Here is an 18,829-nt window from a genome sequence, read left to right on the forward strand (position 1 = left end):
CCTGTTCCTCAGGAAATGGTTTCGAGACAAAGCAGAGAAAATTTGGAGGCAAGCTTAGGTTTTAAAAGCGTGAGGAGCCGGACTTAAAGAGCAAAAACAGAGAATTCTGTTCTCCGTTTGCTCTTTATACATGACAGAAGTGAGGTTAGTTTCAAAGTCAGCCTATTTGTGCAACTAGTTCAACACTTTAAATAAATTCTAACTATAACAAATGGTTGCTCTGTTGGTAGAGAACGTTTTACAAATGATTATATTTCTTTTCTCTTTATGTTCATTAGTTTGTCGTACATGTTTGGACACACCAAGTCCTACTGTATGCTTGGAGTTGGTTCTTCAAACTGTTTGTTTTGTACATATACAGCGTTTAAAAGCACAGAGATGTTCATAAGTTTAAAACATTCTCCTGCAAATTCATGGAAAAATGTGAAGTGTTTTGCTGTTCGGTCTGTGCCGTTTAACACCCTTCGAGTTTGTTTTCCAGGATGGTTGCCAGGTAGTGTGTTGAACCACCTTTTCTCCTAACCTTGTATCACCATCTACTGGTGACAATGTACCCATGAGACATGCAACTGTGCTCTGAAATACAGATTTTCATATACAGTATACTTGTTTTTTTTGGGGGGGGGGGGGGGGGCTTTACCCCCTTTTTTTGTTGTTTTTGGAATTATTATTGTAAAATGATCTTTATCAATAGTTCTTCAAGTTTTCTGAAGTTCTGTGATTTTTATTTTAACTTGGGTGCTTGTTCACCCGCCTTCTGTCCAGTACCGGATCATTTTAGAGTCACAGGCTTTTAGTTTGTTGGTCCACTTTTGAACCATTCAAACATAAAAAAAAAAATCCCCTCAGCTCACTGTTAAACCAACAGTTTGTCACAGAGATGCAATTTGTTCTCATTTCTTTGGTTGAATCTATAAAAAAAACACAAAATAAATAATCCAGCTGGACCCATAAAATTAGATTGTAGCACCAACCGTGGGATCCACATTAGCTGAAAAGTTGACAGATGATGTTGCTTCTCTGAGGTTCTGTTTCAGCTCTTTACTGAACTTTTCCCTCTTTTTTTAAAGACACAACTTTCAGATAGTGTTCATCTGCTATTGACAGTTTTCTTTTAGTGCTGACACATTGTCTTTTATCCTCAACTTGTCCTCTATCCTTGTGCTTTTTTTAAAACCCTCCTGCTGCCCTTAGGTCAAAATGACCCAAGGCCTGGAGTTAAACATCGACTGCACAGTATGCTGTCACAACCAGGTACATAAACTGGACAGAAAATGGATTTAAAAAAAACAACCAGAATCCAAATAAATCATTTGAAAGACCTCCCGAATGTCTGAGCTACTGATCAAGAGCCTTTCTAAGGATTGCATGAACGTCTAGCTGCTTGGAAGTAAAGATGTTTAAAACTTTTGCACAGTGCTGCATGCTGATTTTAAACCCGAGGAGGTTCCAGACCTTCCTTTAACATCCTAGAACTGTGGAGCACTCCCATCTGACTTTATTACAATCCCCAGAGAAACAATTTCCCTGCAGGTTAAAAACTGCTGCTTCCAGCTAAAAGACCCCAGAAGGATTATGGGTAATTTGATGCGCTTCAGACGTCAACTTGTCAAGACTCCAAGTCATTTTAGAGGCATTTCTAAAGCACTGGCATATTCCCTGTAAGCTAAAATGATCGCTTGTGTTGAAGACATTGATTCTCAACTAAACTGCAGCAGATTGACGGCAGCTTTCACAAGTTAAACCCTTTTTGTTTTTTTATTTTTAAAGAGTAAACAAAGTGTCAAAGGTTATCTTTTAATGTGGATTTGCCATACAGTATATACGTGTTCATCTAAAACAAATCCTCATCAGTGTCTTCTGTTAACGCTTCACTTCTTGCCCTTCTGCTCCTGACACAAATCAAAATGTTTTTCACAGGCGATGGTGATGCCGGCGACGAAGGGTAAGAACTCCTCGAAATCCAACTCGTCGTCTTTGTTTTCGTCCAGATCTTTGATGATCCGCTCCACGGTGTCGGAGCTTTTCTGGCTCTGACAGAAACAGATGGTGCGAAGTTGAAAACACACAATTTACATCCAGAAGCTGTGAGGGTGACTGGGGAGCCTTACCTTCAGGAAGCTGGGCAACTCGTTCTCAATCAGTTTTTTCAGTTCCTTCTTGCTCAAGGTGGTTTTATTTCCACCCTCTTTGGCGTAACGGTGGAAGACGACGATCATGGACTCCATGGATTTCTCCAGTTCAGTCATGGCTGCAGAAGTGAGCAGAGCACTGGAAGGAGAGAAAAAGAGGAATGGAAACTAAACTTTCATTCTTTTTCCTTCTTATGTTACAGCTTTTGTACGTCAATTCACTTCAGTTTATTTCTATAGCGCCAAGTCACAACAGAAGTCGTCTCAGGGCACTGAGCAGAAACATTCATATATAAAAATAATAATTTAACACTATTTATCTGAGGAGCAGACTGCTTTGAGTTTAACTCCATCTCAAACTCTCATCTTGAGCAAGCATGAAAGCGACAGTGGAAAGGAAAACTCCCTTTAGCAGAACCAGGCTCAGGACAAGCGGCCATCTGCTTCGAATGGCTGGGTTTGAGAGGAACAGATACACAATGGCAGGTCAAGAATCACATGTTAAGATAGAAATAGCATCAAATTAAAACTATTCAATTTTAACAGATTATTTAAGGAAATTATGTCAATTTGTCCTCCAGTAGTCTAAGGCACCATAACAAGCCAACCCTAACTATAGGATTTATCAAAAAAGAAAGTTCCAACTGGACAATGTGTCAGTCCTATGGACAGAGACTGGAAGTTGGTTCCACAAGAGAGGAGCCTGGTAAGATCTTCCTCCCATTCTCCAATAATGGTGAATCAGGTCATCTGGACAGTTTCTTTTTTGTGGAAAGACGTTTCGCCCTCTATTTGGAGGGCTTCATCAGTCTGAGGAGTCTCAAGTAAACGATTTTCCCCACTAAACAGTGCACTTCTTTAGTGAAGCAACCAGTTTGCTGGTGAAAAGATGGTTTCTGGGGGCTGTCCTGTCCCCTGTCGACTCATCCCAGACAGGCAGCCACAGCCAAAGTGGTTCAAGACATCAAAGTTCATGCTCAGTCATCCAGGTACAAAATCCAATAATGGTCAATCAGGTCATCTAGACAGTTTCTTTTGTTGGAGTGGAGCAACCAGCAAACTGGTTGATTACCATTATTGGATTTTGTACCTGGATGATTGAGCATGAACTTTGATTCCTCCCATTCTGCTTTTGGAAATCCTAGGAAGCGTGCGTAAGCCTGCAGTTTGAGAGCAGAGTGCTCTGTTAGGAAAATATGGAACAATAAGATCCGTAATATAAGATGGAGCTAGGTCGTTGAGGGCTTTGTAGGTTAGAAGTAAGATTCTGAATTCAATTCTTCAGAGAATATGGATTTATTTTACACAAAAGTACTTATACACACTGTTGGTATAGTTATTCACAGCTCAGACACATGCACCTTCATTAAAAGTAACAGTCACCTAAAACCAAGACGGATCTCAGTGAGGATGTGGGTGTTGGTCTCATTGGCACTCAAAGCAAATTCTTTAGGACCGACATCACTTTTTGGCCCCTTAAACATGAAATCTTTGCCCCATTTCTCCATTTTCTCGTTCATTTAGCCATTATTAGTTTATTCCAGCCACACCGAGGAGTTTAAAGCAAAATGAACAGACATTTTGCAGAGGAAGGAAAGCAGAGGACATGCTGCAGCTACGAGGAGTTAGAAACAAGCCTTAAGCTGAGAGGAATAGGAAAAACAAACAGGTTTGGATGCTTTAAAAAAGGTTTTTAAAGGCTTACCAGATCAGGATGAGACACAAACTGTGAGCTCCAGTGAAGAGTGCTGTGGTTTGCTGGAAGTTGATTCAGGAGTTTGTAGTCAGTTGGGAAACGCCCAACATGCCGTGGAGGAGGAGGAGGGAGAGAGGAGCAGACAGAGGAGGGAAAAAAGAACAATCCTCGAGTTTCTCCTACATGAAGTTCATATTGAAGAGATTAACTGTGTTTTAACATCGGTGCAGACAAGAAGGGAAAACTCGATAACTTTCAAACTGTGTGCATTGTTGGCAAGAGCACACCGTGACTACAGCAAAGTGTTTTATGTCTTCATACCTCAGACACGCAGCTCCACTAGAGGAATCTGCTGACAGTCTGCAAGTCTGAACAGAACAGTCCTGAGCAGAAGTCTTGACCCTCATTCTTCAGGTTGGGCTTGCAGGAAGCCAGACGTTTTCATCTTTTTAAAATGGTCGTGATCAGTAACTCTAGAGTTTCTGAACATCTTTGCTCAGACCTCAAAAATTGAACCAGTGTTGTGTCGGCACAACTTTAGAAAAATCATTTATTTTAAACGTGACCTTTAGGTTTTGTTACGAGCAGCTTGCCAAAAAAGGTCATTTGTTTCCATATCTTCAGCTGAATCTGTGAAAAATATCAAACACAACATAACAAAAAAGTTTCAATCATGTCATCTAGACCAGTTTCTCTCATCCGAAGGACTTCGTCTGTCTGTGGCCTGTCACAATCTCATCCGGTTGGCAGCCCGCAGACTGAAAAAGTCCTCTGGATGAGGGACAAAATGTTTCTCACGTAAAGAAACCGGTCCAGATGACATGATTTAACCTTTTTTGTTGTCATCTACCTGGAAGATGGACCTTACGAACCTTTTTCTGAGCCACTTTGGCCTTGGTGTCCTCAGGCCGTTTCTGTGAGTAGAAAGTTGGCCACCTGGCCTAAAACATTTGATTATTGTACATGATTGTTTTTGGATGGGTGTGTTTTTCACATGTTAAGTGCCTACTTTTGAGATTCCAACAGGAGGTTGGCTTGAAACACAGCAGTGAAGGCTACGTGTGGGACAGATCCGGTTGGCAGGCTGCAGACTGAGGAAGTCCTCTGGATGGGGGACAAAACATTTCTCACTTAAAGAAACTGGTTCAGAAGACATGATTTAACTTTCGTTATCTACCTGGATGATTGAGCTTACAAACCTTTTTCAAAACAACATAGTTTTACACAGAAAATAGTATTTTAGCACCAAGAAGGTGATTCCCAAAGAGAGGTTGTCTAAATACGCAACATAAAGATGATCGACTGAAGGATGGTGCACCTCTTATAAACATCTTTCGGTCATAGAAAACCATTTGTCCACTTACCTCATTTTTTTCTAGGTACAATTGGGCAGAAAACAAGTTTAAAAAGCAGCCAAGGCCAAAAAAAGCCCATCAGAAAGATATGAAGACTTTGAAAATGACTTAAAACTTTAACACAGCTGTACATTTGTGTGGTCTGGGCACAACAACATGAAGTCTTTAAAGCTATGGGGGTGTCTTATTACATTTGTTTACCGATCATATTGTGTATTTGCTCACTGATTTAGGCAGAACCACCCAGTTGATGTTCCACACAAACAGCTTCACTGCAGCCGCTGTGACACACGTCTCCTAAAGTTGAGGCTTTGTGACAAACTAGTCATGTCTTACTCAACGATTTTATTGCTGCAGCGTAAAGGAATAATTTTGATGGTGCATCCTTTTTGACCCCTTCAAAATAAAACTCCAGCAATGCTTTCAGAGTAACATCAAGGTTTCATGAGTAGATGTTTCTGATTCATTAGGGAGAGAAGATGAACGCACTCGCTTTGCGTCATCTATTGCAGGACACCATGAAGATTTTTTCTTTCTTTCACCACTGCTGTCCAGATTAACACTTTCCAAATTTAACTTTTTGTAAAAATAAAAAAAAAGAAATTTATTTTTACATCCATTGCCCATTATTTGACAAATGACTGGAAGGGAGAAAATCTGGCTCCTGCAGGAATCGAGAATTTTTACCCATACGCGACACACTAAACACGGTTTGACAAAAGAACAAAACAAGCAAAGTCTTTTTTTACATATTTTAATTATAAAACAAATGAGGAAAACCAAGAAAAAAAAAAAAGAAATTTGCTGTTGGATGTTCAGAAAATGTGAAAGGAAGGTCGAATCTCTTTACGCTCATCAGTGCTGAGGAAACGGGGATTGATGGAATGTAAAAAGTTACTTCAGGATTCGTTCACTATGAAGGCCACATACAGACCTGGGGCACTTTTCAAAACCAACATACAAAGAAACATGACTCACTGAGTTAAGTAGCTTTGACAAAACTGTGTTACAGTAACAACAGCACCTTGATCGTACTGACTGGCTAACAGCAGGAAAGTGTCACGGCAGATTCTTCAGTTCTTCTTTTTGCTCTTGCCGGGAACTTTGGCCAGAGGAACTGCGGGAGCAGCTGCTTGGTAGAGAGCAGCGGATATCTTGTTGATGTAGTACAAGGCGAAGAGGGAGAATATCAGACTGGACAGAGAAAAGTACAAACAAACACGTTTAAAAAGTGGCTAAATGTAACATTGATGCTGCTGCACAGAGGTCACTTACCAGGTGGTGACGCAGACACGGTGAACCAGACCAGAGGCAAACAGCGACAGGAACAAGCACAGCAGAACTGACAAACAGCAGATCGAACAACATAAATGAGGAGCACAGCCTTAAGACCAGAGACTATGACAGTTTGAAAACTTTAAAATTATTGAAACAAAGCAAAAGCTTGTATATAAAAAGCTAACTTATTTATGTTTAAATAAAAGAGGTGATGTTTACATACATTTTCTTAACGACAATTATCGTCTGGGTGTTAAGAGAGTTTACACTCGATACTGAAAAACTGCTACAGAAATCTTAAACTAAACAATTAGGGAAAAGTGAAAGTGTGCGCTGAGGTTTAGTTTCAGTCACTTTTTACTTACTCTCTGGGAATATCTTGGCTTGGAATCCTTTTCCGAATACCAGGTTTTCTAGATTATTGAAAGCCTGAAAATGAAGTTAAGGTGCAACATCAGGTTTGGATTTTTAACGTGGAAGCATAGGAACAAACTCTTGGGGATTGTGAGGACATGCAGCAAAACTGCAGGCATAGCCCTACAGAACCTCACTGGTCCACACAAGGTGAGATCAGTGAACAAGACCAGGCTTATTCTGGCAGATCCTGATCACCCGCTCCATGGTGAGTTCAGGTTGTTTCCATCTGGACGTATCTGCTGCCCAGATGTAGAACGAACAGACTGAAAAATTCATTAATCCCTGTAGTGATCAGGCTTCTCAATGAACAGTGGTGGCTTCTGTTCTGTTACTTTAGTGTTTTAATGTCTAGTATAGATGTTTTATGTGTATACTGACTGTGAAACAAACTGGCCCTTGAGGATAATAAAGATTATTGAACTTGAATGCTCTATAGATTGAAAGAAAGACAACAGATTAACGCCTACAGATGAGGCTGTGAGAAAACTAGTTGGTAGAAAAAAATTAATAAATCCAGCTCAGAGGTTAAGAAAAAGTAGACTTTACAACATCATAAAGATCAGGAAACAAAAACATAGAATGAATCAAATGTGCACATTTGTTTTCTTTATATTAGTGGTTAATGTGACCTCGAATTAAAAAATTGTAAGCAACGTTTGTGGCACCAACTCCCACGTGGGTTTGTTTACAACCATGGTGACTGAAAAGAAGTCACTTCACTTGTGACGAAGAATTTAGGATAAACAAATCTGACCATTTGGATGCATTAGTTTGTATTTATATTCAGATTTGTGAAGTATGCAGATAAAAAGATGATTGGTTTGAACTGGTCAACTCACTGGTCTAGCAGAAGTTTAGCAAAATTCATGCGTTTTAAATGCTGAGCTCTGTCTTTATTATTTATTATATTATTGTTTGAGTACACAATTTCGTTCCACCTCATGTACCACACGCGATGCAAATAACAGTCACCTTGAACCTTTATGGCGCTTATCTGCGCAGACTACAGCCAGCCGACTATAGATCAAATCTCTTGACTTAAACCGAGTGCTTCATTTATATGGAGTGCATACGCACATTTTACAAATGTGTATCAATATATCTGGACAAACTTCCGGAGTAAACTCTTTCAAAATTTGATAAAAGTTCAGGGGAACCATTTTAAAGTTTTATTTCATACTTTTCGGTCAGTACTTTTAAAGCGTTAATGAGGCTAACATTTCACCACAAAGGATACAGTGAGGGAGCAGATGAAGAGGACTGAGCCCAGGAAACCTCCCAGGATGGTGAGCCACTCAGTGGATCCCAGCTGTTTGCTGAACATCTGCATCCCAGCAAAAACCAGCACCGACAGCAGGCTGGAGAGAACCAAGGACGTTCCTGTGTTCACTGCTGGGAAAGCCAGAGACAGGAAATGTAAAACAAAGCGGTGACACTTACTGGAGCTTATATTATTCCATGCAATAGTTCAGTTCTTATGGATGGAAAGAGACAGCAAGCTGCATTTAGTTACCAAACCACTTTATTTATAAAAGCACAGAAACAACAAGGCCAACCAAAGTAACAAGCAACATCATAAGCTAGCAAATGTCTAAATTACAGAGCATAATATTGCCTGTAGGTTTACAGCATATTTCTTTCTAATAGAAAAGTCATAAAAAACCGACATGTTTGAATTTGACAGCTTCTCCTTACGCCACGTCATTGTTCGAACAGAAACGTATCCGACGTAGCTCTTAACCCACATTATTACAACCCGCCTCTAGTATAATGTTCCACGCAACGATTAAATATAAAACATTTATATTCTAGAGCAACAATCGTTCCTGAACTAAATCTTGTTGAGCTAATAATTATTTATCGTTTAGCGTTAGCTTAAAAGTGCTCCACTTGTATTAAACTTTCTTCGTGAATTCAGTTGAAGCTTTTAATTTAAATAAAAAATTGTACAACATACCCATGACTGAAAATTTAAATGAATCCACTCCGGGAGACAAAACTGAAAGAAGAAAATTTAACTTCTCTAGGGGGAAACACCGGCCCACGGAAAGAAAATTTAAGACTCGCTACCCGGAGGTAATTTCAAGACGGACCAGTAGGCGGAGCCTTAAAGTGATAAGTTAAAAATCACAGCTTTCAGTTTCAAAAAAGGCTAACCTACTGTCTTACCTGGGCCGTAAATGACTTTAATTTATTTTTGTAGCGAATTTAGTAATATTAAATCTTGTCAAATGCTATTTAAAGTTATTTCCAATACTGTTTGGTTTGCATTTGGCAAAGTGAAGCCCATGTATTTTCTTTTAAAATTATTCACCTATTTAAAATGTATTCTTGACTTTTGTTCCTCACATTGTTTCAATGAGTTTTCGTATTTTCTGTTTATTCCCCGTTTGTACAATAGCTGAGAAACCTTTATATTATGAATTTGTGCTTCCAATTCAACTTTTGATGTTTTCTTTTAGCCTCCCTGTATATAGTACATCAATTGTTTGCAGAATTGTTGTACTAAACTTATCTGTTTCTTATTCCCATTTCATATTTAGGTGTTTTAATGAAAGACTTCAATTATCCCCCAAACTAGCTTGTAACTTGTTCCTAACTATTTTTGATTTAACTGCTAGAATCTTTTTGCAGCTGCAGATTAATTTATTTCATATACACTGATGATCAAAATTTATCAACACAATAACTGGAGGATGATAAATGGACTGTACTTGTATAGCGCCTTTCTATCTTATCGAGATACTCAAAGCACTAAACACCACAATTTGTGTCCTCATTTACCCATTCATACAGCACTCTACTAGATCTCTACAAAGCTAATTGAACAAAACATTCTAAAGAGACTAATCAGTGCTTTATCACATTCATACACCGATGGGACACACATGAGGCAACGAGGGGTTCAGTGTCTTGCCCAGGGACACTTTGGCATGTGACTGCTCATGGATTTGAACCCCCAACTCTTGCATGGACGACTGCTCTAACCACTCAGCCACAGCCGCCCTATATAGGATAAAAACCCTAAAACTAAACTTTCATTAATTACTTACAAACTAAGTGTCTGGCTTTGCCTCTATCACAAATCAACATCAGCACAAGATACAATACCGTAAAAGGAAAAATAAACATCACTTTTAGACAAATCACATAAGAACAATTAACAAAGAAAAGCTTGTCAAGAAGTTCATTTTGCAATAAAAACAGATTTTATTTGTGGGAAAAAAACAAAACTAAAATCCACCAAGATTGTCCTAAATACACTCAACTGGTTTGTGGAGCCACTGGTTTGTGTTGTGTAGTTGATTAATCAACTACAGAACTGTTGTTACAGTTTAGAAAACTTCACAATTTTTATGAAACCAGTGTTTGAAAAAGTCTATAAAAAATAAATTATCTACATATCACTAGATTTATTGTAGGAATATTTGGGTGAAACTCTTGATGTTCTCTCTATAAAATTAAAGACTTGTAAAAAAAACATTTAGAAAAGTTACATTTACAAGAAGCGTACAGACTGACGGCAGAAAATATGTTTTAATTGTGAAATGTATCGACAAATCTAATGAAATACTTCAGACAATTTTTGAAAACCTAACACTACAATATGTTTCAAATAAACTATTTTCTCTTTGTACCTTTCAAATATAAAAAAGAAAGACTTCTCTTGTTCCTTGATGTTTGCTGGTGCTGTTCTGTAAAGTATCAGGGCCATTTTCGTCAGGTCACTCTTCTGTAGATCATTACTAACTCATGGGTCTTCAGTCTACAGTATCTGTTATTACTCTGAGAGGTGTCTTTGACCAGACGGAGCTGAATCATTTTCATGTCTTGCCTTTTACAAGGGCTTCTTCTTCAGTCCAAAAACTGCAATAAACAGAAGAACCTCCACAAAGGCTGGCAGGACACTGGAAAGATAGGTAGAAACAGAACCATAAGGATTCTTCATTCTCATATTCACCATCTAGTTAGCCTCTGTAACTAGGATTTTTAAAACATTACAGCTACACACAGGCACACCAACCTGCAAGTGGCAAAAATCACCCAGTAAGTCCAGCATTCCCACTTCTCAAACACAAAGAAAGACAAGGACACAGATGCACTGCAATGGACAGCCAATGCTGGAGGAAATTTTCAGTCAGGGAAAAACTTCTAAAAAAAAAAAAAAAAAACACTAACCTGCAAATGGCAAGGATCCACCAGTAGATGTCACAGTCCCACTGCTCAAACAGAAAGAAAAGCAGAGCCACTGAGGCACTAGCATGGACTCCTGTAGCTACAGCAGGCCAATCGTTACACATAAACGAGTCTGAGTCATGGAACTGTAACTGGCGACTCAAATAACTGACCGATTCCAAATAGATGCTTTAGTTAATAACATTTCCTTGATTATTTACTCCTATGTTTTCATTTGATCCATAAAAAGGAGAGAGACCTTCACAAGGAACAACTTTCACAAAGTGGAAAACTTCTGCAGCTGTAGTTATGGTGCTCTTTTCACTATTATTCAGCAGCAGCTGAAGAAATAAGTATACGGAACACACCTTTAGCCAAATGTTTACTGGTGCTGAGCATAAACATTTTGAATATTATTGGTCTTCATTTGTGAGATGTCACACATCACCAGTGTAAAGGATACACAGGAGACCTTGGCTGCAGTTGAACATGGACACTCCTGAAAAGAAACCAGCCAGCTCGATTCCAAACAGACCGAGAGTCACTGCCAGAGCTACCACCAGTCTAAAAAAAAAAAAGAAACACATGTTAGAGTGTAAGGTACTCACGAGTTTTAAATTTATCAAACATCTACTCACTTTTTGTCTTCAGTGTCATACTGCTCTTGTGTGAAATCCAGAGGTAAACATGCCTTCACATTATTTTCCTGTTTAAAAAAAACAACAAACTGGCATGAATTTCTCAACAGAACAGCAGCGATTAGTATGCCTGTTGTGTTTATCTCGATTCATAATCTCAGGTACTGAAAAGTCTTATATGTTGCTTGATTTTTTTTCTTCTTTTTATATACTTTACATTTCAGATCAACTGAATTTCTGAGTCTTATTGTATTTTAATTCCATATTTGTTGATAGTATGAAACTGTCAGATCACAGCTTTCATAAACACATGATTCGATTAAAAAAACGCCGTATCTCTTAGACAATGAAACACTATTGCTTTATGCTTTGATAATGTTCTCACCACTACATACTCTGGGATGAGTGAAAAATATTCACCATAAAAGGCTGACAAATGGGAATGTCCCCAAGCTCACGAAAAGCTCATTTTGGGGATAAAATATTTTTACACATTGGAAAAGATATGTTCATAAGAAACATGTTGCATTCTTAAAACTTCAACTATCCAATATAATACAAAACAGCTAAAATTAGCATACATCATGTATCAATATTTCAAGTTCAAACATACTGTAAGCAACATCTTATAGTATCCATCTTATGTAAATGATTTATCGAATACTTTAATTAATAAAAATCACATCGAACCAATTACAGTAAATCTAGCAAAAGATTAAAAAAAAATCTCGTTCTAATCATGAAAGTCAAAAATTAAAAAGGTCATATTTACTTACCCTTGACCAGAAGATGGTGATAACAATGACAAGGTGAGCTATGATGGTGAGAAACCGTGCAGGGACAAGACTGCTAATAGCCGACATGCTATTATTGTTTACTTTCAGTTATACAAAGTTAATGAAAACAGCAAGTGAAGTAAAAAAAAAAAATAGCAGTTAACTATAAAATCGATATCGTTAAAAGTAGATGTGTTTTACGAAGCACGTCTTAGCTTAAAGTGCTAAAACTTCCAATTGTGAGCCTTTATTCAGCATGTAGCTCAAGTAAAAAAAAATAAAAAAAACCTTAGCAAGCTAAGCGGTTAGCTTAAAATCATCTATAGATTTTAGCTTACAAGCTTCTGTGCATTTGTTTGTGGTATCTTACTTTAACAAACACAGCCAACATCTTCACGTTGCTACTTCAAAAAACTGTTACTACAACAATCACAGGAAAAGTCCGCACGATATTATTGACCGGAAGAACAACGAACATTTAAAGGTTCCGCTGTTCTTTAATTGTCGTCATTGTTTTATTATTTTGCTTTTTGTATTTTCCTTTAAACTTATCTGCAAAACTGTTTCCTTTTTACTGTCCTTCGTTTGTCCAAGAAAAACTATATGCTTGTAGTTTTCCTGCCGTACTTGTTGTTTTGAATAAAGCACAATATACCAATGCGCATGCGCATTTTCTTCTTCTTCTTCGTCTTGTGTTTTATGGCGGTTGGCAAGCAACGTTTAGATGTGCATTACCGCCATCTACTGGAATGGAGTATGGATCGGGATGCTAAATAATTACTATAGGTTTAACTAAATAAAATAATAAGAAAATAAGAGAAAAAAAAAAAAAAAAAAAAAAAACTATATTCTCTCGATTATTTCCGTCTTCTTAAGGTAGCTTAACAAAAAAACAACAAGTTCAGAAGTGAGAAGTTTATCCAAAAGATCCTGTATATTCAACTGTAGTTTGTTGACCTGTAGTCTATGTGCCAGTTCCTTCCTCTCAGCTGAATATTTGGGACAGAATAATAAAACATGATTCACTGTCTCTTCTTGAAAACAAAAGTCACATTTTCCTGTAGGATGTTTTCCCATTTTAAACAATGTACTGTTTAATCTTGTGTGGCCAAAACGCAATCTGGATATGACTGTTTCCTCCTTTCTATTTCGTCCTGTTCTCCTCATCACACCAACTTTCCTTTGAATGTTATAAAACCACCTGCCAGTTCTTTCTTCTTCCCACTGTTTCTGCCATCTTTCCTTCACCTTTTGTTTAATAACTGATTTGATTTCTCCTTTACTGAATGGTACCAGTATATCAATGTAAGTATTTTTTGTTGCTTGTTTTGCATATTTATCTGCCAACTCATTTCCTTTTATTCCTATATGTGATGGTATCCATATAAATGTAATTAATAAACCCATCGCTTGAATTCTATAAATTAATAATTGAATTTCTAATAAAAGGTCAGGTCTGCTGTCTGAATGATTATTTTTCAATGAGTATAATGAAGAACTTGAATCAGAACATATTATACTCCTTAATGGACGAACTTCCTCAATCCATCCCAGAGCTAAAATGATTCCCATCATCTCTCCTGTGTAGACTGAGACTCCATCAGTAATTCTTTTACCTGTTTTGAAACTGAATTCTGGAACAATGAATGAAACCCCGCTACTGTTATTTGAATTTTTTGATGCATCTGTATAAATTTTAACATATCCATAATACTTACTATCTAAATATGTTTGTATTGAATGAGAATCTGAAATGTTTTCTTTTTTACGATTTTCCAACAAAGTGAGATCAACATCACTATTACTTAAAAGAGATGGGTGAACTGGAGACTGAGGAACTGTTTGACTAATATTTATGTGAGATATATCTAAATCTTTTATAATGTTTTCTACAATCCAGCCAAATGAATTTAATTTCTTTTTCTCTTTTTCCCAGCTAGGTTTTAAAATCTCTTGACATGGATGATTTCCATTATGACCTTTTAACTGACACCAGTAAGTTGAAAGTATTTGTAATCTTCTAAGCTGAAGTGGCATTTCTCCCATTTCCACCAGTAAAGCTGATGTTGGAGTTGTTCTGATGGCACCTGTACATAATCTCAAGGCTTGATGCTGAATATTATCTAATTTTTTGAGTAATGTATCTGATGCTGACCCAAATGCTATACTGCCATAATCAAATAAGGACCTAATTAAACCTGTGTATATTGATTTCAGTGCTTTCCTCTCAGCTCCCCACTCACTCCCCACCAAACACCTCATTACATTTAACACTCTCTTACATTTATCTATTATGTTTTGAATATGCACTTTCCAAGTAAGTTTGTCATCTAACCATATACCCAAAAACTTAAATTGGTATACCCTTTCCAAATCATGATTATATATTTTCAATTTTACATTTTCTGATACCTTTTTTCTTGTAAAAAATAAAGTCTTCGTTTTATCTATAGAAATTTTGAATCCCCATTTAAATGACCAGTTTTCTATTTCATTAATTGCTTCTTGTGTCTTTTTTACAATATAATTTAAATTTTTCCCCCTCTTCCAGATTGCCCCATCATCAGCAAATAAAGAAAACCCCATTCCATTCTCCAAATTTTCAAACATATCATTAATCATAATAGAAAAAAACAATGGGCTCAATATACTTCCTTGGGGAGTTCCATTTTCAACCAAAAATTTTTCTGAAAATGTTTTTCCTATTCTCACTTGTATTGATCGATCTTGTAAAAAATCTTTTATCCAATAAAACATTGAACCATTTATTCCCATCTTTTTTAGTTTTATTAATAAACCTTCCTTCCACATCATATCGTAAGCTTTCTCTATATCAAAAAAAGACAGCCACCACACTCTCCTTATTAACTTGTCCTTTCCTGATTTCATGTTCTAAACATAAAACAGGATCCATAGTGTTTCTACCTTTTCTAAATCCACTTTGGAATCTTGATAAATATCCCCTCTTCTCAACAAAGTAAATCAGTCGTTCATTTATCATTCTCTCCATAATTTTACATAAATGTGAAGTTAAAGCTATAGGTCTATAACTGGCTGGGTTTGATCGTTCTTTACCTGATTTGAGGATTGGAACTATGATTGCTTCTTTCCATGCTTTAGGTAAAAAGCCTAATTCCCAGATCTTATTATATAATTCCAGTAAAACTTTTTTAGATGAATTACTAAGCTGATTAATCATAATGTAAGAGATATTGTCATTTCCTGGAGATGAGTTTTTTGATTTCCTAAGGGCATTATTCAGTTCAAAAAAGGAAAAGGGAGCATTTAATAAGTCAGTGGATCTTATATTTTCTTTTAATAAATGAATATTTTCATTGATTGTACAATTTCTACTCTGTTTCTCTTCTGTACTTAGATTACTACTATTGTGGATTTTAACAAAATGATTGACCAAAATGTTTGCCTTCTCTTCCTCTGTTACAGCAGTAACATCTCCAGCCTTCAGAACTGGATATCCATATTCTCTTCTAAACCCATTCATTCGTTTTATCATCCCCCAAACTTTTGAAATGTTTGTTTCCCTACCTACCGAATTACAAAAGTTTCCCCAATAAACCTTTTTTGCATTTTTTACAGTTCTTCTAACAAGAGCTTGCAACCTTTTATATTCAATAAAATTCTGAAAGTTATGATTTCTTTTTAACAATCTAAAAGCTTTATTTCGAGATTTTATTGCTACATCACAATCCTTTGTCCACCACGGTACGACTTTCTTCTTATATTTCCCTCTCTTTCTTTGTATTGCTTCACGTGCAGCACCTAAAATGGCTTCACAAATAGAAAGATTTAAATTGTCAATATCTAAATCAATATTAACTGTTTGCATTTCTTTATCACTTATTAATTTATATTTTTCCCAATCAGCACTTCCAAAGATCCATCTTTCTACACCTTCATTATCAAATGTTTCCATTTCCAAACCGATTTCAATGAATATAGGATAATGATCACTTCCTATAGTTGATTCTTTTAATACTTGCCAATTACTAATCCCAGCAAGACTCTCTGAAATTAAAGTTAAATCTAATGCTGATTCAGATCCATTTCTAATATTGAATCTTGTCCCCTCCCCATCATTAAGGCAAACTAAATTCTTTAGATCCATTATTTCTTCCACCACCTCTCCATTAGCATCATTACTACTACCCCACAAAGTACTGTAAGCATTAAAGTCTCCACAACAGATTACTTTTCCTTCAATATTTTTAAACATTTCCTCCATTTGATCTAAATAAAGTTTTTTACAGGGATTATAAAAATTTAATATTTTAATACTTTCTTTATTAATCCAAATTTCTACAGATATCCATTCTAATGTTATTCCTTTTTCTAAATATCTATATTGTATTCCTTGTTTTATAAATATTATACATCCTCCTCCACTCTCTTGCTCCCTGTCTCTTCTAATACTGTCGTACCCTTTTATCACAAAATCTAATTCTGGTTTGAGCCATGATTCTTGAACACAAATTATGTCTGGTTTTCTTTTCGAATTGTTTAAATATCCTTTAAATTCTTGACCATTAGCTAATAAACTCCTTGCATTCCATTGAAGAATAATCATTATATTCTTCCTTCGCCCAGTTTTCCATAAGTTTCTAGCTTTTTATTGATCGATTCCCAAGATAAATCCTTCACAGACAGAAATTTCTCTGCACCTTTCACTATGATTTTGATTTTTTCAGTTTTTTGCTTCACTTGATCAGTGCAGTTAATAACATAAGCCATGAACAGAATTAATTTATCCATTGTAATTTCCATTCCTGTCATTGTTCTTTGACTGGATTCAGATTTTGGACTAGGAGGAACTTTAGGATTTCCCTGTAGGCCCACTGCTCTTTTTTCTTGCACCATTTTTGTTGCTTCTGCATAAGTAATGTTTTTAACAGTTTTTATGTGCTGTATTTCTGCTGCCTTCTTCCTTACTTCACATCCCCCATACGCTGCACTATGCTGACCTCCACAGTTACAACATTTCAACTGTACATCTTTCCCACATTCATCATACCTATGATCTCCACCACACTTTGCACATCTTTGCTTCCCTTTGCACACTGCTGCAATGTGACCGTATCTTTGGCATTTGTAACAGCGCAGAGGAGGAGGGATGTAAGGCCTGACAGGAAAACACATGAAACCAATTTTTATTTTATCAGGAAGAGCTTCGCCTTTAAATTCTAAAAGTACCGAGAGACTCTCAATCCTTTTCCCATCTACAGTTTTTAACAACCTTTTCAAATTGCATATTTCTACATCATGAATATTTCTTTTAAGTTTTTCCAGATCTTCCTCAAGTGGAATACCAGTGATAACCCCACGTGATACCTTGTTTTCTCCAATAATTTTCTTTTCACTAACAACCTTTTTGCAAATGTTATCAATCTGCATAGCTTTATTTTTTTGTTCTTCAGATTTACATTTGATCAACAGATTCCCATCACGCAGCATTTTCGCAAACTCCACCTCACCTAGTTTCTTTTTTATATCTTTAGATATCGCTATAGGGCTTAGATTCATGTTCTCATCTTCTTTCTTGAATTTAAGTATGACTTTAAATTCCTCATTTATCACTTTCCTTCTAACCAGTCTGTTTTCATCCTCTGAACTACACTCTTCAAGGCTTCTCTTATTTCTATGGCTGCCAAGCTCTCTGTCATCTCTCACAGCTTTGCCCTTACCTTTTCCTCCTCCTCTACCTACCGGAGTCCAGTCATCAAAATCCATATCCTCGTTGTAATCTACCTGAGTAGTCATCCCGATCCAGTCGCATTCCAGTTTATGCCAACCACCAAATTCAAAAAGAAAAATGAAATATATGGATACAAAAATCTCAAACTTTCAAAAATTTCCCGCCGTTCGTCCGTCAAGGAAGAACCTTCCATGCGCATTTTCTGGCAAAAAATGTCCCTTTTAAGGTAGAAAATTAACCGTTTATAAAAGTGAATGCGAAGAGTTTTTAAATGCTTTTTAATCATTTTGTGAGGAGGCGTGATAATACAGAACATTCTTAAAGAAAAAATAAAATAAAAATACTGTACATGCCTTATACTTAATTCGAGCATGCGCATTAGTAACAATAAAATGGTCGATGCTGCCATCTTGTGGTTACGCTAAAAATTACTAGAAATGGGGGATTATGCAGTGAAAAAACAAAAAACGGAAATATTCAGAAATCTGTTTTTACGTTGTTAGAGGATATAGCGACGCAGGTATAAAATAAGAATAAGTTTTAAAGGTATTTAAGTATTCTATGTTTTTTCTTACTTCACGCAACCTGGGCTTAAAAAACGCGCAGCCTCGAGAAAGCGAGACCTTAGAATAAAAGGATTTACCTATAGCC

At 36.6% G+C, this 18,829-nt stretch overlaps 3 protein-coding genes across 3 annotated transcripts; all 3 read right to left on the reverse strand.

The window, feature by feature from the left end:
- Positions 1-1,744: 1,744 nt before the first annotated feature.
- Positions 1,745-3,909, reverse strand: s100a10b (S100 calcium binding protein A10b). The gene is made up of 3 exons (XM_037676928.1): positions 3,838-3,909; positions 2,112-2,271; positions 1,745-2,033 (listed from the first exon to the last, which is right to left on the reverse strand). The coding sequence occupies exons 2-3, from the start codon at positions 2,247-2,249 to the stop codon at positions 1,872-1,874; spliced, it is 300 nt and encodes a 99-aa protein (XP_037532856.1). The 5' UTR covers positions 2,250-2,271; positions 3,838-3,909; the 3' UTR covers positions 1,745-1,871.
- A 2,108-nt stretch (positions 3,910-6,017) lies between these two features.
- Positions 6,018-8,953, reverse strand: krtcap2 (keratinocyte associated protein 2). Its single transcript, XM_037676930.1, has 5 exons — positions 8,836-8,953; positions 8,116-8,270; positions 6,827-6,890; positions 6,459-6,525; positions 6,018-6,377 (listed from the first exon to the last, which is right to left on the reverse strand). Exons 1-5 carry the CDS (start codon positions 8,837-8,839, stop codon positions 6,257-6,259), a joined length of 411 nt encoding a protein of 136 aa, XP_037532858.1. The 5' UTR covers positions 8,840-8,953; the 3' UTR covers positions 6,018-6,256.
- A 1,563-nt stretch (positions 8,954-10,516) lies between these two features.
- Positions 10,517-12,612, reverse strand: tmem107l (transmembrane protein 107 like). Its single transcript, XM_037676931.1, has 5 exons — positions 12,469-12,612; positions 11,693-11,760; positions 11,518-11,618; positions 11,058-11,154; positions 10,517-10,786 (listed from the first exon to the last, which is right to left on the reverse strand). Exons 1-5 carry the CDS (start codon positions 12,553-12,555, stop codon positions 10,717-10,719), a joined length of 423 nt encoding a protein of 140 aa, XP_037532859.1. The 5' UTR covers positions 12,556-12,612; the 3' UTR covers positions 10,517-10,716.
- Positions 12,613-18,829: the final 6,217 nt, after the last annotated feature.

Source organism: Nematolebias whitei, chromosome 5, assembly GCF_014905685.2.
Source record: "Nematolebias whitei isolate Nwh7 chromosome 5, NemWhi1, whole genome shotgun sequence".
Lineage (NCBI taxonomy): Eukaryota > Metazoa > Chordata > Actinopteri > Cyprinodontiformes > Rivulidae > Nematolebias > Nematolebias whitei.